General features: G+C 34.1%; 2 protein-coding genes across 4 annotated transcripts; both read left to right on the plus strand.

Annotated features, from left to right (window-relative positions):
- Window positions 1–792: 792 nt before the first annotated feature.
- LOC102629511 (starch synthase 3, chloroplastic/amyloplastic) lies at window positions 793–10266 on the plus strand. 3 transcript variants are annotated; one of them, XM_025094667.2, is made up of 18 exons: window positions 793–954; window positions 1110–1375; window positions 1738–1801; window positions 1912–3243; window positions 3570–3784; window positions 4028–4298; window positions 4973–5148; window positions 5508–5615; window positions 6010–6119; window positions 6980–7085; window positions 7271–7441; window positions 7807–7935; window positions 8127–8309; window positions 8693–8824; window positions 8922–9033; window positions 9413–9536; window positions 9647–9733; window positions 9825–10266. In XM_025094667.2, the coding sequence occupies exons 2-18, from the start codon at window positions 1256–1258 to the stop codon at window positions 9952–9954; spliced, it is 3570 nt and encodes a 1189-aa protein (XP_024950435.1). In that variant the 5' UTR covers window positions 793–954; window positions 1110–1255; the 3' UTR covers window positions 9955–10266. The 3 variants fall into 3 exon arrangements, with proteins under 3 accessions (XP_024950435.1, XP_006467431.1, XP_024950436.1); XM_025094668.2 differs by having other exon boundaries at window positions 879–1033; XM_006467368.4 differs by lacking the exon at window positions 9647–9733 and having other exon boundaries at window positions 794–954.
- A 2964-nt stretch (window positions 10267–13230) lies between these two features.
- Window positions 13231–16649, plus strand: LOC102613705 (uncharacterized). Its single transcript, XM_025095488.2, has 2 exons — window positions 13231–13690; window positions 13824–16649. Exon 2 carries the CDS (start codon window positions 15703–15705, stop codon window positions 16282–16284), a length of 582 nt encoding a protein of 193 aa, XP_024951256.1. The 5' UTR covers window positions 13231–13690; window positions 13824–15702; the 3' UTR covers window positions 16285–16649.
- Window positions 16650–20643: the final 3994 nt, after the last annotated feature.

Here is a 20643-nt window from a genome sequence, read left to right on the forward strand (position 1 = left end):
TACAGAAAATATTGTCTGCTAATTTTTTTTTTTTTACTGTATTAACATTTTGTTTCTTCCTTTCCCAGTCAGTTAAAATAATGATAAATCCAAGAGCCAACGTCATTTTCTCTTCTTTTTTTTTCGCTTTATATGGTTATCTAAATAAAAAATCTCATATATGTTGTTTCATAAAATCATACCATGCGTTTTAATTTAAGGTATTCTTGGCCATGTGATTGTGAATAATAAAGTAGAAGTAGGAAAAAATATACACTTTAATATCAGGGGGACCTTAGGTGCAACTGTGGCACCGTGCCACAGTTGCATCTAGTCGTTGGATGCCAATAGACCCCACCACTCCAACTGCATCCAACGACTAGATGCAACTGTGGCACGGTGCCACAGTTACACCGTAGTCTGATCCCTAATATCATTAAAATTATTAATTAATATGATTGCCATTGAAAATTTTATATTACTAAGAAAAAAAAAAACATGTTGCAAATGCTGCTAACAGAAGAATAATTGTTTTTTCTAGATCTGTGGGCAAAAGGAAATATTATTACCGCTGAGATGATACTTCAGATTTTACCGGTAGATCTAAGTAACAATAAAATATTAATAAATAATTAACCGGACAGCCACGGGTTAAAATGAACACTTATCGCTTCCTCAACCGATCCCATGAACATTCCCACAAAATGCTAGTTACGTGGCGCCTTCTTATTCGACTATCAATTCCGGCTTCGATTGTACAACCGGTCGACGCATTACTTGACTATTAGCCTCTTAAAACCATGGCTACTCAGAAACATTTTAAAAATTTGAATTTATCACAAGCACTAATCACCCACTTGCGCGTCCGCATTCATTAAAATATTCCACCTTGGTTCACCGTTGATCTCAGAATCAAAGTATAACGAAACGGTTGATGTGATGTGATTCATATCAATATGGAAAGATGTCGAACAGGTTAAGTTTATAGACACTTATGGCTGAGATTTTGAGACTCTTTTTACGTCAGCCTGGCCGTGACACTCGAACTTGTCAAGTTTGTATTTTTATTTATTTTTTTTTTATTTTTTACCAGTTACTAATATTATTATTATTATTTTATTTTTTTTCAGTGCACAATTATAGAGGAGGAAGATGGGTTTTATGTTTGTGAATTGATCAGTGATTATTTGACTGCTGTGGTGAAAGAGTCCAAAGAACTCAAGCTTCAGTTCAACAAGCAAACATTCTTCTCTTTACTCTTTAATTAAAGCCAACCATGGCAGCTGCTGGCTTACAGTTGCAAAGTTCAGTGAGTTGCAGAGCTGTGTCTCAGGAGAGAAGTCTATTCAAGTTCAAACCTTCAACGGGTTCCTCTGCTTTTGTCAAAACAACACAAGTAAGTTGGTGAACGGTGATTTTCTTGATTTTTTTTTTTAATTGCTTTTCTCCAGTTCTGTTTTTTCTTTATAGAATTTGCTTATTTATTGATTTTCTATTTGAAATCACATTGTAATCATCAGCATCACATGATCATTTTGTTCTGATACACGCTTTGCTCTTCTGGGTTGCTGATTATATTATTTTGGCTTACATGTTATGCCTCTGGTTTGTTCATTAAGTCTATTTTGTTTTTAGTTGGGTATTTACTGCTATACTATTTTTATTGAGTTGAGTGCAAGTTTACGATTCTGAGAACGACTGTAACAAATGACACTATATGCTGTGCTGAATACTAAATTTTGAGACTTATGCTTTCAGTTTATTACATGGCACAATGGATACTCCACGAGAGGATTTTCTCATAGGATCTATGCTGCTTCAGGTTAGTTGTGGGGTTATTCCTAGCTGAGCAAGTTTACTAGGAATTTGACTAACAAATTTGTTACTTTCCATTTCATTTCTAAAATTTTGTTTGTTCTGCCTACTGCATAGATTTTTCAAGGAGGAGACAGAGAGGAGTCTCAACACCAAGGACTAAAGATACTGGTTCTAAGGGATTTACACCGAAAACACCTGTGGGAACAGGCATCCAGAAGAGGGATCAGAAGAAAAATGGTGACAAAGAGGGTTCAGGCACACCAGTATCGGGTGAGTATGGAGGGCCCACCAAGAAGACGCCTGCACCTACAAATGGTGTGGAGAAAAAACCTGCGGTTGAACTTTCTAGGGATAATCAAATTGGGGAACAAAATGTCGATATAACAGAACAGGAAAGTGAGAACATACCACGAACAAATAAAGATTTGATAAGTGCTAAAAGCAGTCAAGTGGTGGGAAATGGAAGTGTGGGTAGAATTGATGATGTGTTTCAGGAGAAAGAAACAACTCCCAAATCAGATATTAAGAATGTGACAGAAAAGTCAACTTCAAAGAGAAAGCATTTGAATCTTAATAAGAGCAATGACAGTGTGAGGGATGAAAGTATTAAGGCTGATATAAAAGCCTCTGAAGATGCTTCCCTAAAATTAAAGAAGGAAGTGGAAGAGAATTTGCGTAAACAGGAAATTGAGAGGCTTGCTGATGAGAATTTTCTCAGACAAAAAAAAATCTTTGTTTATCCCCAGGTGGTGAAACCTGATCAAGATATAGAAGTGTTCCTTAATAGGAGTCTATCCACTCTGAAAAATGAACCAGACGTTCTCATCATGGGAGCCTTTAATGACTGGCGATGGAAATCTTTTACATTCAGGTTGAACAAGACCCATCTCAAAGGGGATTGGTGGTCTTGTCAAGTTCATGTTCCTAAGGAAGCATTTAAGATAGACTTTGTGTTCTTCAATGGGCAAAATATCTATGAAAATAATGATCAGAAAGATTTCTGCATTGCTGTAGAAGGTCTAATGGATGCTTTGGCATTTGAAGATTTCTTGCTTGAGGAAAAACGAAGGGAACAAGAAAAACTTGCCAAGGAGAAAGCTGAACAGGAAAGACAAGAGGAAGAACGGAGGCGAATAGAAGCAGAACACGCAGCTATTGAAGCTGATAGGGCACAGGCTAGGGTGGAAACTGAAAGGAAAAGAGAGATGCTGCGAGAGCTTAAAAAAAAGGCTGCAAGGTCAGTTGACAATGTTTGGTACATTGAGCCCAGTGAGTTTAAAGGTGAGGACTTGGTCAGGTTATATTATAATAAACAATCCAGTAGTCTTGCTCATGCTAAGGAGCTCTGGATACATGGGGGTTATAATAATTGGAAAGATGGATTGTCCATTGTCGCTAGGCTTGTCAGTTCAGAGAGAACAGATGGTGATTGGTGGTATGCCAAAGGTATATGTAGACATATACTTCTCAGTTTCTTTTTTCTCCTTGCACTTGGAAGTGTTAACAGAGTTATCTGGATTCATTGGGAAAATCTAGATGACTATATTGACTTGAAATCATGTTGGTTATCAGCTGTTGAAAGAGGGGTGTTTTTTTAGGAACAATCTCATATGTCTTTTTGTGAACAAGTTTGACTTTAGAAGGAGGGTTAGATACTTCTATATGATTGTGGATGATTTTTCATTCTTGTTGCTTGCTCTCATGAATAGCCTTGTTTTGGTGCTAGTATTCCTTATTATACATCATAATATGAGCCGCTATATTTTCTGCAGTTTCTGTACCTGATCAAGCCCTTGTGTTGGATTGGGTCTTTGCTGATGGGCCACCTGGGAAAGCTATTGTGTACGATAACAATAGTCGTCAAGATTTCCATGCTATTGTTCCAAAAAGCATTCCTGATGAATTATACTGGGTTGAGGAAGAGCGCCAGACATTCAGGAAACTCCAAGAGGAGAGGCGACTAAAAGAGGAAGCTGCTCGTGCTAAGGTCAATTATTTGGACTCTGCATCGACAAACATAGAAGATGAAAACTTTTTCTGATGCATTTCTGTGACAACATTTGGGTCATTATAAAGTCAACCAGCATATCTTCCCCTCCCGCCACAACCCCCCACCCCCCCCTCCCCCCCCAAAAAAAAAGCATGCACCGGTCAAGTTTTCATTTGGTGGGTTCCTTCCAGTACTTCATCTCCTTGTGACAACTCTGAGATATTTCTTCTCTTGTTTCAGGCTGAGAAAACTGCACATATGAAAGCTGAAACAAAAGAAAGAACGTTGAAGAGGTTTCTGTTGTCCCAAAAACATATAGTTTATACCGATCCTCTTGACGTTCAAGCAGGAACTACTGTGACAGTGTTTTACAATCCTGCCAACACAGTTCTCAATGGGAAATCCGAAATTTGGTTCAGATGTTCATTTAATCATTGGACCCATCGCATGGGTATACTGCCACCTCAAAAGATGGTTCCTGTGGAATATAGTACTCATGTTAAAACCACTGGTGAGTGATCAGTTTACGAAAGCCTTTTTGAAAATTGCTGTAAGATTTAGGAACTGTTTAGAGTTTACTTCTAGCTATCTCCTTGCTATGTAGGGGGCTCGGTTTTTCTTTCTTGTCAGAATAAACAAGTGGGTTTTCTTTAATTTTCACCACACATCTCTGAAGTAGTCTTTTGTCATTTTGTGATTTTGTCATCAATTTTTCAGTTGCTTCTTATTTTAAATAATTTCAGGACAGGACAATAAATTAAGTTCTTGATGCATGCATTACTCTTTAAAACTTGTTTTATACATGCGACGCGTATCCCCTTTCTTTAAAGTCCATGAATGGTTGTTATAACAGTTAGCTGGTTTTTTTGGTTCTTAAGAACAAGGATGTAGAACTCTTAGATATTTGTAGGGTGGGATAGCATTTTAGATCCAGAAGAAATTAGGCCAGCTTCTAGCAGATACATTTTAGGTTGGGTTGCATGGCATTCAGACGGACATTAATTTAGTGGCTAAATTACTAGGTCAGTGAATCAACTATCTGGCAGAAAATTATGGGGGGGTGCAGCATGATGCCAAATCATATTATATTAAGAGATCTGTCATTCAGGCAGAAAGGCCTCACTGGTTTGAGGCATTTATGCAATTTTTTGAGATTCAAGGATGTGGGTTTTTGTTTCCTTGCAGTCAAGGTTCCACTGGATGCATACACGATGGATTTTGTGTTCTCTGAGTGGGAAGATGGGGGCACTTTTGACAACAAAAATGGCATGGATTACCATATACCTGTCTTTGGAGGAGTTGTGAAAGAGCCACCAATGCACATTGTGCATATCGCTGTTGAAATGGCTCCCATTGCTAAGGTAACCTTAGGCCACAGAGAGAATTTATGGTTCAACAGAACAGTTTTTTAGGACTTAGGAATTATTGATAATATACTGACCTGTCAAAAAAGCTCCTGTACATTCTTTAGTTGCGGCTGCTATCTGTGTAATTTAACTTAGGCATTTGTGACTTAGAAAGTTACATTGTAATTGCCTGGAATAAGAAGTGCAGTGATAATAAAACGGTTAAATTGATTTGAAATAAGAGTGAAGTTCTAGGCTGTTAATCCTGAGAAGTGATATAAAACTGTGTCTGTGTATGGATATTTTGCACATGAAACCCCTACTCATGTCTTTTTTATTTCCGTGTCCTTTGTCATCTCTGATATCTCTTGCAGGTTGGAGGTCTTGGTGATGTTGTCACTAGTCTGTCCCGTACTGTTCAAGATTTAAACCACAACGTGGACATTATTCTTCCAAAGTATGACTGTTTGAAATTCAGCGATGTAAGTTCAATGCTGTTTCTTTGACCAGATTTAATTTCAATTTTTTTGTGCATATCCTTGTTGATATTTTGGTTTGAAATCTTCACGGCAGTATCTTTCATGGAATCGTGGAATTAGGAGTTGTCCCTCACTTTTGGTTTGAAGAGTAAACACTTTGGTGGTTTCCTGTGACTGGATTCCATTTCCAAATTGAAAATTTTGTACTTTTGCACTTATCTTAGTTTCTTCATAGACAAATTTAGATCATTAGTGAGACAACCTCTGCTTTCTGACTTTTGTCTATCTTTCTCATTACATATATGTGGAAATCCTCACACTATTGTTGGTTGTTTACAGTCTTTGGTCTAAGTTTTAATATGAAATGTGATTAATTACTTTAATGTATTCTGAATAGGTGAAGGACTTAGGGTACAATAGAAGCTATCACTGGGGTGGGACTGAGATAAAAGTTTGGTTTGGGAAGGTAGAAGGCCTCTCAGTCTACTTTTTGGAGCCTCAAAATGGGTAATCCTTCACACCTGACGCCTCCTTATTCTCTAAACCTACTGTGATTCCTGTCCATATTTATACTGTATTCTTGTGCAGTAGGCATATATGCATCCAGATTATAAGTAGAGTCTATTGATTATTCGTATATTTATGTTAATTGATTTAGTTTAAGTAGTGCTTTTAAGTTGTTTCACTCAGTGCAATAAGCTTATTTGTTTATTATCACAAGCCTGGATTGGCGAAGTCAATCTGCAACTCATTAGGTCTGTGCTGGCTGTTTTACTTTTCCCAAAATGATTAGCTGCTAATATATTGCACGGGTGAAGCTCTGAACTTTATTGAGATTGAATAATAAGAATGAATTTGTTTGAGATGAATTTTACATAGGAAATTACAGTCATGAAGTCCTTTCAAATAATACCAAATGGTACATAAAGTCCCAAAATTACACCTATATATTATGTGGCCACAAATCATTGACAGCATTAACTTGGAGGCTAAAATATTTTTTCCAGTATATGATCCTAAAGGTTGGGTTGAGTGGTAGAAGACCCTCTGATTCAACCATGAGGTCTCGGATTCGAAACCCCTTGGAGTTACCTATCTGAAAATTTATAATCCCAAGAGTTTTCTGGCATCCAAGGTTGTGAGATCAGGTGGTAGTCAGTTTAGTGTATATGCATTGATGCACAATATGAAATCTCATTTTAACCGATCATGTTTGACCTCCTTGGCTCTTTTGATACATGCTTGTGGTTTCGAGCTCAGGACCTATTCTGCAATGTTTATTTTTATTTTCAAGATCAATTTGTTTTCGTTAATAGCCATACAACAAAGTTCTCCTCAGGAATCCTCATTGCGCATTTTTCTTTTAGATTTTTTTCGAAGGGATGTGTATATGGCTGCAACAATGATAAAGAGAGGTTTGCCTTCTTTTGCCATGCTGCTCTTGAATTCCTGCTCCAAGGTGGATTTCATCCTGTAAGTGAATGATATCAGTCCAATCTAAATGCATTTTATTCTTTTTCTTGTAATGAGAACATGCATATCAGCGGAAAATCTCCATTGCATTAAGAATTCTATTCCTCTACCCTGCTGGGTATGTATGGTCTCACATGATTGTAGACATTTAAACATCTGCTTTAACTGATGCTTTGCAATGGCAGGATATTATCCATTGCCATGATTGGTCTAGTGCTCCTGTTGCCTGGCTTTTTAAGGACCACTATGTACATTATGGTCTAAGCAAAGCTCGAATTGTCTTCACAATACACAACCTTGAATTTGGGACACATCATATTGGGAAAGCTATGACATATGCAGACAAGGCTACAACAGTGAGCATACACTATTTCCTATATCATTTAATGTCCTTAGATACTGTCCCGAATGGAGTTTAAGATTTTTATGTGGTTTGGGTCATTCTTCCTCTGTTCTGAACTTATTTATTATTTCTTTTTTTGTTGGATTGATCTCAAGTTGCTCTAAAGTTCAATTTTCTGCATGAACTTTCTGTTGACACACATCGCACGAACCCTAAAATGCTTTTCCGCCCCCCTCCTCCCCTCCCTCCGACCTGCGGTTATTTTTATTTTTGTGGATTCATGTCTGGTGATATAGCCTCCGGAGGAGCTAATATGTCAGCAACTTCCTCATTTTAGTCCTAGCTATGGCATCATCTTATTTGCATTTATTTCTGCAGGTGTCTCACACTTACTCGAAGGAGGTTGCTGGAGATCCTGCTATTGCTCCTCATCTCCACAAATTCTATGGCATATTAAATGGCATTGACCAGGATATGTGGGACCCATTTAATGACAAGTTCATTCCTGTTAGTAAACAATTGCATTTTTTTTTCTTCTATTTATACTTGTTTTCCAATACTTTCATTCCTATAAATATTTAGGAGAAGACTCATGAAAGTACAGATTGCATTTGTAGATAAATTGCAAACACAGGTAGTAACTTTTGATCACTATTTCTGCCAGTGGTTATGGTAATATATGTTGCATGTCATTCTAGGTATCATACACTTCAGAAAATCTTGTTGAAGGCAAAAGAGCAGCCAAGGAAGCCTTGCAGCAAAAGGTTGGTCTGAGGAAGTCTGATCTGCCTTTAGTAGGAATCATTACTCGCTTAACACATCAGAAAGGAATCCATCTCATCAAGCATGCAATTTGGCGAACATTAGATCGCGGTGGTCAGGTTATCTTTTTGCTTCCTTTTTGTTTATAATTCTTGGGCCATGTATTAACATGTGTAATACCGTAGTCTATGAATATTTCATCCAATGCATCAGTCTAAACTTTCCTCTTTAGTAGTGGATGTTGATGAGGGGAAGAATCTTTATGATGCCAACATCTTTCAGGGTTTCATCTAATAAACTAAAACTTATTTTTCTTCTATGTGCGTGTGTCCCAATATCAAGAATGTATGATTTCAATCAAGGAGGAAAGCAGAAACTCCAGTAATGTGAATGCAAGGACAAAATGGTGTAGTTTCAGACTCAAAAGTCATGTGCTGACACAGTTGTTGCCGTAGCTTGTTTAGCATTTTCGCATTTATTCTGACAGAATATGTGATGCCAGGTTGTGTTGCTTGGTTCAGCTCCGGATCCCCGAATCCAGAATGATTTTGTGAATTTAGCTAATGAGTTGCATTCTTCTCATGCGGACCGCGCTCGTCTTTGTTTGACTTATGATGAGCCACTTTCCCACCTGGTATGCTCTTGTGGAACATCAAATCTTCAGTCTGTTTATTTTAAACTCTTACATCTTCAATATGGTTGCGGATTTACTTATTTAGATTTTATTATAGATTTATGCTGGGGCCGATTTCATTCTAGTTCCTTCAATCTTTGAGCCATGTGGACTGACACAACTTGTGGCTATGAGATATGGTTCAATACCAGTGGTTCGGAAAACTGGAGGTGTGCACCTGACTACGGTCTATTCTCTCTTAACTGTTTCAACATTTTAATATGTGAAAAATCATTTATTATAGCCGTGATAAACTTGCATGCCTATGTGTATTCAGATCATTCTCTTCTTTTTAGTTTTCTTTTGGGGGTTTCAAATGCTGGAGAAGGAAAGCATCTGCATGTCATGCAGAACACCTGCATTTTTGGCTCATTTAATTGGAAGAGTTTTTCAATTTCCAACTTCTTTTCCCTTTTTTTTTTTTTTTAAAATAGTTCTCCTTCAGATTGTGTGGCCAATAGTTATTGTGGATTGCAGTGAACTTCCCCTCTTACTATTTGGCAAAGATAATGTATTTGACAAAACATTTCCAATTTATTTCTCCTGTAGGACTTTATGACACTGTATTTGATGTTGACCATGATAAAGAGAGAGCACAAGCCCTAGATCTTGAACCAAATGGATTTAGTTTTGATGGAGCTGATATTGCTGGAGTCGATTATGCTCTTAATAGGTGAGTGAATCTATTTCCTGTTCAAGTAAGTCGGCAAATCTACTTTTCTTAAGCGGTAGTCATGTAGTTGATTTCAGCATCCATGTTTCTTCATTCCATACTACAAGTAGATTATATATTTATGAGGATCTAGAAGGTCAGCCACTTATGATCCCTTTTAAACAAAAGCAATCCAGTATGACTTATGACAGTTTCAGGTTTGTCTAGAGCAAGCATTTTAAATTTGCTGGTATTTCCATTAGTATTGTGTTCCTTTGTATAGCATTCATTTGGAAATTGATTTTTCAGGGCAATTTCTGCTTATTATGATGGTCGAGAGTGGTTGAACTCATTATGCAAGACAGTGATGGAGCAAGACTGGTCTTGGAATCGCCCTGCTCTTGACTATATGGAGCTTTACCGTGCAGCACGCAAGTGAAATAAGATATTGATCGGGTGGAGAGAACGCGATGCAGCTCATTCCCATCACACAGTTTGTACAGGTTCAGTGGGATATCTTGTTTGAATATTAACTGCATATAGTTCACCCAAGTTGGAATTATATAAGTTCACCCCGAGGCACTGTAGAGCTTAATGATGGTTCATCAATTTTCATGTAGCATAAAACATTAGGCCAGCTTTATAATTTATTATTTCTTAATCGCTGTACATCATGCCTATGAAGAAGAATAAGAAAACGTATCGGTAGTAAAAGAAATGGCAAAATAGAGAATTGGGATGTTCTTTTGAAGTTCCTCAAATCGAAGAATGAATGGGTAGAAGACGACTATTTTGATCTATTAAATTATTTAGTATCCAAAGATTACGGGTCTAAATTAATTTAGATTCGAGCTGATAAAATCATTAGGACGGAAAAGTTCTCCTAAATAACTTACTCATTCAATTAAATTGATGGGTATGAGGGGATGTGAAGTTACTATTTGTCATCAATGGCAACTGAAAGGCACATCGCGCAACGCAGGGAAAGTCTTTACTTGCATTAATTAATGACCACCAAGTTTGCTTTATAGCTTTGGATGGCATTATGGTGACAATCGTAATCATTGGTGAAAAACGATAGAAATGTGACTAGCCAGCGACCAAGCCACCAAGGCAGCGCAAGTGGAAGACAATTTGGGACGAGATATCCCACTATCTCGTACTGTTACCACGGCGGAGAGGCATGGACATATTGGAGTTGAGATTTGAGAGTGTGGTTATGTGTGTGTGTGTGGGTGTGCATATGTATCGAGTGGATTCGTTTTTGGATGGTTGATATGGTTTCTTTTAGGTAATAATTATAATCCTCTTGGGGCGTTTGGCTTTAGCACCCCGCATTATATAATGCAATACAACCTCATGTTTACTGCAGCAATTAGTTATATAGGGTGTTTGGGAGTGAGATGCTGTAGCTTTTAAGCTGCAGCTGTTGTGGAGTAAAAGCTACAGCCGTAAAATTGAAGTTAGGAAAAAAATTTTGCTAAGCTGTTAAAGCTCAACTACAAGTGTTACCAAACACCTTAATAGTTGGGTTGCCACCTCACCACACTCCCAAACAGGCTATAAATCTGATTGGGAATCGGATTTAATTAATGCGGCTATAGCAACATTAGTTTTTTTAAAAAAATTTTTATTATGATAATAAATAAATATAAAATTTAATTTTATATAATATTAATTTGTATTTTTTTTAAATTATAATTATTAATATAAATTAATAAATTTATCCAATAACATTGTATTATATTTTTATTTTTATTGTATTAAATATATAACAAAATAATGTATTACTTAATTATATTATAACAATTAATTTATAAAAATTGATTATTATTTATAAGTTAATAATACTAATAATAAATACTTAAATAATAGATATAAATAAAAAATAACATAATATTACATTATTTAAATATATAATAGTAATTTATGTATAAAAATTGATCATTATTTAACAATTTAATATAACTAATAATAAATGCTTCAATAATATATTAAAATAAAAATATAATATAATATTACAACATTTAATTACATTACAATAATTAATATATAAAATTGATTATTATTTAACAATTTAATGTAACTACTAATAATTACTTAAACAATATATAAAAACATAGTATAATATAGTAGTACATTATTTAATTATATTACAATAATTAATACATGCAAGTTAATTGCTTTTAAGTAATTTAAATAACTAATAATAAATACTTAAGTATTAATAGATTTGAACACTATTATTTTTATACTGCTAATTTAAAATTAATAATAATATATATAATAAAAAATATATATTATCACGTATACTATAGTTTATATTGCATTAAAAATAATATTATATTATAATTTAATAGACCATGATACAATACAATTAATCACAATACAATATAATGTGCCATATGCGGAAAATCAATTGTTTGCGCATTTAAGTCCCTTTTCTCGCGATTGTTAGCACTACAAAACTTTCTTGGTTTAAATAACAAAAGTGGTGGCTTCAAATGCCAAAGTTTTGGTAGTTTAATGTTTAGCGGTAAGAACTCTTGGATTGTGGCGTTGAGGCCTGGGCTCGAATCCTAACTAGGGATGGCAATGGGGAGGGGAGGGGAGGGGACCGATCTCCCTGTACCCATCCTCGATATTTTGCGTATGTCCCCGTCCCCTCCCCGTCCCCGTCAGAATTACTTGAGGGAATCCTCATCCCCTCTCTGAATAATAACAGGGGATCCCCGAGGGTCCCCGATCCCCGAATAACTAATACATTTTTTTTTTAATTTTGAGTTAATCATATTAAAATAAAAAAATCAAATAAAAGTAAAGTTCGAAATATATCTTACATTAATATCTATTACAAAAGTCACATACATTAAATTAGTAAGTAACGCAACATGCAAGGGATACAAACTTCTTTTACAAACTATCATGAACAAATTAATAGTTTAATACAAAATTGTTACAAATAAAATCGAATTTAGATTCAAAATTAACTTTTTCAATGGTGGCGTGGACACTTTATAAATGTGGACTATTCCCTTTACAACACAATAGTTAAATCGGAGCAAATCAAAAACAAATATTAGATTAGATATTAAAATTGTGATTCGTTGTGGGCAATTATAACATCTATAAATAAATAAAAAATAGATTTAAGTTTAAAATATTTAAAGAATATTAAAATTAAAAAAAAGTTTGGCTATTAGAATCTACTCGGTTTTTTTAATGTCCTAAATAAAAATTTAGGACTTTAATTAGTTAATTAGGCTTAAAAGTTTAATAATATAAATATTTTGATTTTTTTTATTTTTACCAATATTTATAATTTTATAATTTAAATTTTATTTTTTATTTACTAGTAATTTTAAAAAATTAAAATGGGGAAATGGGTAGGGGATGGGGATTCCACCTCATCCCCTTCCCCTCCCCGAATAAGAAATTGGGTAAAAATATTTCCCCGTTCCCTCCCCGAATAAAAAATTAAGTATGAAATTATCCCCATATCCTCCCCGAATAGGAAAAATCCCCAAAAGTACCCGTCTGTTGGGACTTTTGCCATCCCTAATCCTAACAGCCAGGTTGTGAGTTTAGTTTAGTTTTTTTTTTTTTTAAATAAATAAATAAATAATGATGAAGTTAGGCAATGGCATAGCTACGTTTCAAGAAATGATAATATAATTAATTAACTAGGGGTTTGTGCCAGTCTCCTAGTCGGCTGCAAAGCCAAACAGCTGTTCCACTCTCAATGTTTCTACAGGGGCTAGCTGTTATTCATAGCATTACTATGAAACAATCGACTAGGCACTTTCAATTGAAAGCAATGCAATTATTTTGATCCTGTCCTTGGAACTGGCGTCAATGCAGTGCAGTAGCTTTAATGGATATCGGTTTGTCCGATATGTTTAATTATGCCAGTTGCCACTAACTTATGAGGGTATTAATCGGTCATAGTCTGGCCACCTCTTTCTTGCTTCAGAATTTGATATGATAAGAAACTACACCTCAGAGCTCAGGGCCTCAGGCTCAGAGCAGCCAGCTCGCGGTTTAGGAGAAGAAGGGAAGCCGAGCAGCTTGGCCTGAGACAAAGTTAGTTTAGATGTTCAGCAATTACACAACACAAAAGTACAATTGCCGTTTTTGGAATGTCAATGCTCCCAAAGTCTTATCTTTACAATCATGTAATGTATCTACTTACGTATGATTCTTAATGATTTCATTTGGCAGCTGTGGTGATGGGATAAATTTATTAAAAGACAATTTTTTTTTGTCATAGTTTTACCATAATTTTGTTTCTCTGTCATTTTTATGTAGCAAAAATTTTGGGAATTAGCGATAGCCTTCTGGTGGAGCAAGCTGGTTCTCAAAGGGCAGATATACTACCCTAGTTTAAGATGTGATCGAAGTTAACTCCCAGCATGAATCCAGAAAAGAAGCTGACCCACAAGCTACTCTCTCTAGGGTCATTCATATTCCAACAGAGTACCGACCCCTCTGGCCTCTGAATTGTAGTTGAGGAGACCTCTCACGCCGCTGACATACAATTGCCTCCGAAATGCATTATTTTACTGGCCACTTCTCCATTCTCTTGTCCCATCCATTGTTTTCTTTTTCTCTTTTTTTTTTTCCCTTTATTTGTTATTAATTAGTGCTCTTTCTGGTTTATAATTATTATTAGGATTTGGGTCATGACTTATAATCTGGTAAATTAACGCAAAAATAAATAACAAAATAATGGAGTCAAGTAGGTCATTGGATGAATTTTGTATGGATCTTAGTTACATTTCGGAGACCCTTATTATTAACTCATCTATCCTTACTCTCCATCTCCAATCTTTGTGCCATAACTGCACATGCATTGGAGAAGATTCAAGCAATTGATTACAAGTCTAGTCCCAGTTATACACTTCACCTTCAAATTCAATAAGAATAGAGAAGCCACCGCAAATTTCTGAGCAATAATCTCACCATCCAACCGATTAGTCATTGCTTTTACTCCACAGGCACCTCGTCCTCCTCCTCTTCTTAAGTAGTCTTTAAATAAAAGGTTTATATAATTACTTACACACAATAATACTGCTAATAAAACACAAAAATAACGAGCAAATTTTTCACTGGTAAGGGGTAAAGCCAAATGAGGAGCTGAGAGCTGAGTTGTAGTTGTTGTGAGTTGGGGTAGGGGTTGGGGATAAGGTTACGGAAATCAGTGAGGTTGGCCTCGGTCAGGCCAATATTTTCCCTCCACCTATCCCAATCAAAACAAAAGCTAGCCTTGTCAGTGCTTTTATTAAAATATTATTATTGATTACTGTCAATGCACAATGTGCATAACACTAAATCCCCACATTTCAAGAAACCTCTGCAGCTCACTACTGATGGTTCTGCTCTTTTTAATCTATATCACTATATCTAGGTGGTATATAGATAATATGCTCCGATGGGTAAAAGTTGGTTCCTGAATTTGCTCAATGCTGCTAGCCCTTCTACTCTACTAGTACTAGATGTTATAATTTTCGTGGCAAGCTTAAGTCAACTGGGATTCTGATTCTGATTCTGAATCTGAATCTGATCAGAACTTTTAATTTCCTTTTTTGGCTATATAAATGTTTAAAAAGATAGTTTAGCTCATCAAGAATCAGGATAGAGTCTGTAATTTGTTGTCTTTTTCTCCTGCCTGTTGTTGCTGCTGGCTGCTGACTACATAATTTGATGCCCTTGAAAATGAGTCATTTTTGGGGTCTTATTTACCAAAAGAGTTTTCATGGTTTCCCTTGTTTTGTCCTGATCAGTTGTTGAGGTTTTATTTTATACTTTTTCTCCAAGTATTGATTGATTTGAGATTATCCTTGAAAAGCTACCTCTGGTTCTTTTGGAGGATATTGAGAACAAAGGCAAGGTAGATTCCTGATATTATTCTCCTCCCTTACACCACTTTTTTTTTTTTTTTTTTTTCTGATTCCCAAGAAACATTTTTTTTTTTATCCCAGTTTTCTTTGCTTTTTCCTTATTAGCAACATAAAAGGAAAAGCAGAAGGAAAGAACTTTTCAGCCCTTCTATTTATATCTTTCTAAGTAACTTCATACGGTTGCTAAAATCTTCCTTTTTTTCTCTTTACCAAAAAAAAAAGAAAAAAAGAAAAATCTTCCTTTTTTCTGCTATGTTGTTTTGTTTTCTCTTTTTATTCTTTTAGTGATGGCAGATTGGCATGGTATTGTGAGCAAAGACAGCGAAGGTGGTGAGGAATTTGAAGAAGAAGATATTTGGTGTTTTGCAAATGAGAGTGAAGAATCAATTCCTCAAATGAGGAAATCCAAGGAGTTATCATCTGGTTCTTCTTCTGCATGGAACTTTCATTCTGCTCCAAGAATGATCAGAAGAGACAACAATATTCCAACAGCAGCACATGAAGCAAACATGGTAGCTCAACAATCATCAGCTCCTGTTAACATCCCGGATTGGTCAAAAATTTACGGCAAAAATGCAAAGTTGGGCTCTTCATCAAGAAATGGTTCGTGGGTTGGTGGCCACAGTGATGGTATTAGCACTAATGGTTTTGTTTATAGAAATGGGGACTATCATGGTTATTATGACGACGACGATGATGAAGACGATGGGGAAAATAGGGTACCTCCACATGAATGGTTAGCTAAGAAGCTTGCTAGGAACCAAATTTCTTCCTCTTCTGTTTGTGAAGGGGTTGGAAGGACACTCAAAGGAAGAGATCTCAGCAAAGTGAGGAATGCTATCTTAACAAAAACTGGTTTCCTAGAGTAACGCCTTTACCGTCACTAATTCATCAAACCATAAGTTAAGCGCCTTAGTGGCATCACCAACTCTTTTCTACCACTATCAAATCTTCACCATCATCATTTTATTGTCTTGGATCTCATCTCATGTAACGCACTTGGGTGAGAACTAGCTAGAAATAGAGTCTCTATTCCTAGACAAGTCAGAGCTGCCTTTGTGGTGTTGTTTATCAGAAAGAATGAAAGAGAAAAAGGAGGGGGGAAAAAAAGGCAAATGGGACAGTCTCTGAAATTTTGTCTGGTAGTTTGGAAGGATTTGTGTTTTGGGTAAATCCGTAAATGTAATGCAAGCTGGTAGGCTGTTGCCGGTATAAGTTGAAACTGAATTACCTATTTACAATTAGTTTTTATTTGTATGGCTTCCTACATCTGCTTTTGTCTGCTTTTGCTTTTGTTACTATGTTTTAGTCCTTACAATACTATTTTACTTGTCCCACGCATCTTCAGTTTGGTTGTTTTTTATGCCACTAGCAACAGGAGACCTTTCATAGTATCAGGTACTAGTTTCTCACCATACCCAGATTATATACATATATATTATTGTTAATGATTATATTTGTCAGACAATCACTTAATTATTTGTCTCTTATCTATTAAAGCTTACCTTCTTTAATTACAACTTGTATGTAGAATTGGAATCATTTTGCTCAGTCTAAACTGTTCAATTGTTTTTATTTCGTTAGCATAATGCTAATGGTAATGGGCTGTGCAGTTCTTGGCTTATTAACTCAAGGTGGCATCGCAACACTGCAGAATTTCCCATCCCAAAAAGTAGCCAAAGCCCTTTTGCATCTGAATAAGGGGCCACCACTAAAGTATAAAGTTTGAGTAGTAAAAAGATAACTGTCCTGCTCCTTGTCCTTGGACAGATTCTTTGTTTACAATTACATTAGCTGGTATTATCTATAATTTGATTTTTGGACACGACCAGTTCAAGATCCCACAGCTCCACAGATCGTTGGCAATTTCCCCTTTTGCCGACACCAACAACCGTGACCTTTTTTTTTTTTTAATGAAACATTATTCCTATTCCACTTCATTCACTGTCGCTACATCCAGTTTTAACATTTCAAAGCCATTCCCTTCCTCCAATTTTTTTAAGAACCACCACCCACCCAGCTCCTTCTGTAAAAACCATCAAATGCCAAACAGAAACAGCAATAAGTTGCAGTTGCTGTATACCTGTATTTTTTTTTTTATCACATTATCTTTACATATTAGCAATGCAGCAACGTATGCAATGCTGGTGTTAGAAGTGTCGTTCTCCAATATCTTGTCGGTTGCTGCTAAATCTATCACAAATATTGCCTGTTGAACTACCAGGCCACAATGTAATTACGGTGCGTATATTTCTCGAACTGAGGAATCAAAATGCGGAATCGGAATCATTAATGATGTTTATTTCATAAAATGGAGGTAAGAATAGGAATTAGAATCTGGGATCCACTCGAATTTGAGAATAGAGAATAGGAGATTAATTTGTAAGGAGGGTGAGAATCAATCTTTCGTTTCTAGGAGATTACTTTCTACACTTATTAACATTTTAATATTCCCGAAATACCCTCTTTTAAAAGAAAAATATAAATACCAAAAAAATTTTAAAAAAAATATCCCTAATTCATGATACTCCTCTGGTTTTAGCTCCACCGAGCCGAACACCATCAGCACTTCTCGTCACCATTGCTGCCAAAATCAACCACCGTCATCGTCATCGTCGGTCCGTCAACTGTGAAGCAGCAAGTCGTTGCCAGTTTCATCTTCGTCTAATGCCGGTTTCATCTCAGTTTGTGGATGCCGCTCATGTTGGCCGTTTCAGTTTTCACAGCTTGTCCTCGCCGATTGTCTTCACCGCCAATTTCAAGCTTCTCATCATTGCCGATTTATTGTTATTTCAAAAGTTTGCCACCTGTTTATTTTGGTCCATACAAATTTTGTAAATTACCTATGAATTTTATAATATTTGCACATAAGTTCCTTATAATAATAATAATATTTTTTTTTCATCATCATCCTCCTTCATTTTGTTGTTATAATAATCATTATTATAAAATTTTATTTACTTTATTATTTTAATTATTACTGTTGTCTATTATTATTGTTTATATTATTATTATTTTTAGTTTTAGTATTATTTTTATTCTTATTATTGTTAATATTATAATAGATACAAATAATATTAAGGATAACAATTAACAAAAGATATTTTAATAATTTGAAACAATCAATTCTAATTTAAGAATAAAGTAAACGTGTCAATGGAAATGAACTTCATTTTTATTTTGATTATTATAGTTTAAGTAAACAACTTATTCTAATTTTCATTTCTCATTTCTATTTAAATACATTCTGATTCTAACTCATTCCGATCATAATCTATTTCAATTTTCTTTTAGTAAATGAACTATTAATCACTTTGCAAATATGGCTACACTTTTGCCTGTAATTGCCCCGCTTCACAAATAAACCTAACTAGCTTATTTAAAATTGAAACGAAAGCCTAAAATGGGATGGAAGTGGAATAAAATAAAATAACAATAAAAATAACCATATAATTTTGGGTATTGCGGTTTAGATATTATACACATATAAATCTGTTTAACAGGGTAACCTATATTTTATTGTTAAAATTGACTAAAATAAATTGCTTTTAGTTTTTATTAACGACACCTACACTCCAAAAGTTTGCAGAATAGTATTGTAGACCCTTAAGTTTTTAATTAGGGATATTAAGACCTCATTTTGACTATAATACTCTTAATAGATTGTAACTAAAAGTTTGACTTTAAATTTTTTTAATAAATGTAAATATAATGTACATAGTTTAATTTATCTAATATACTAATAATTTACATAGTTTAATTTATCTAATATACTAATAATATTAGTAGAATAGTTTTTAATATATAAATAAAATTTAAAATGTGAATTATTATATTTATTTTAATAATATATTTGTATTTATTATAAAATTTTAAATAAATCTTTGGTTTAAATAGATTGTACAATTAATAAAATATATCTCGTGTATTAACAATATCAAAATTATTTTTATATACTATTGAAAATATTTTTAATTTTTAATTTTTATATTTTATTTTAATATTATGTTTCTATTTATTATAAAATTTAGTTTAATATAACATAAGATTACAAATAATTAAAATATTTTTAAATACTAAAATTATTTTAAAATATATATTGTTATATTTATTTTATTTTATTTTATTTAATTTATTTATTTATTATAAAATATTAGAGTCAATTTTTTTAATTAATACAGGCAAGGATATTATAGTCAACAAAAGATTTTAGTATTTCTTATTAAAAAATTTGAGACCGACATATTCATTTTCTCAAACTATGAAGATGTAGTTGTCTTTTTCCTCTTTGCTAATGGAGAAGAGCTTTTCGAGTCACTAAATTAATATTCATTTACTACCATAAATAATACATCTAAAGCTGCAATAAATAGGATCCATAAAAGTTTTTTAAGGTAACATAATTTCCATTAGTAACTCTTAATTATCTGCAGTTTTAAATTAGAGGGTTATAAACTCTGCACAAAACTCTGATCTGAACTAAAAACCAAAATATATTTGACATTACAACTTAAATTTACAACGGTTGGTGTTAATTTGTGGTTAGCTAGCGTTCTAACGTAAACTTGATTACGGTTACACTAAATAACGTTGAGAGGGCCATGGGGTGTGTAATATTTAGGCCCCCTATGATTTTTCTATTTTAATAATACTTTGCATAATCTTTTTCATTTATATCAAACAGCCCCTTAATCTAATCCTTAGTGACTATTTAGTATAATTTATCTAATAAGTATTTATTTAATTTTATAAATTTTTTTTATTAATATTTAATTATTATTTGATTGTTTTTATAGTAAAACTTTTAAAAATTAAATAAGTTATTTTATCTCTATTAGTAAAAATTCAAAAATTTAAAATTTAGTCTTTTAAAAATAAAGATTGACGAAATTATATTTAAAATATTAAAATACTCTTTTCTTATTTAACAACTTATTTCATTATTTTCATATCATAATTTAAACAAAGAAACTTACCTATTAAAATAATTTTACAATCTTTAACAAAAACTCTCTTCCACAATTAAAAAAAAAAAGAAACTAAATTTTTTTAATAAAAATTCTACTCTATTAGTTGGAATAAATGGACTACCCTTAAATTATTGAATTCAAGTTACCAAGGGAATAACGGAACATATAATAACTCGACTCCAAAGCATGCTTCAGTTATTTCACTTGGGATAATTAATTGTTTTCCTATGGACCTATTTGATAGAAGGAGCAAATATG

The sequence above is a fragment of the Citrus sinensis genome, chromosome 2 (assembly GCF_022201045.2).
Source record: "Citrus sinensis cultivar Valencia sweet orange chromosome 2, DVS_A1.0, whole genome shotgun sequence".
NCBI classification, from domain to species: Eukaryota; Viridiplantae; Streptophyta; class Magnoliopsida; order Sapindales; family Rutaceae; genus Citrus; species Citrus sinensis.

Coding starts and splice junctions, on each gene's coding strand:
- LOC102613705 (XM_025095488.2), top strand. CDS start 15,703: ATGGCAGATTGGCATGGTATTGTGAGCAAAGACAGCGAAGGTGGTGAG.
- LOC102629511 (XM_025094667.2), top strand. CDS start 1,256: ATGGCAGCTGCTGGCTTACAGTTGCAAAGTTCAGTGAGTTGCAGAGCT. Junction 3,785..4,027: donor AGGAAGCTGCTCGTGCTAAG/GTCAATTATTTG, acceptor CTCTTGTTTCAG/GCTGAGAAAACTGCACATAT. Junction 5,616..6,009: donor ACTGTTTGAAATTCAGCGAT/GTAAGTTCAATG, acceptor TATTCTGAATAG/GTGAAGGACTTAGGGTACAA.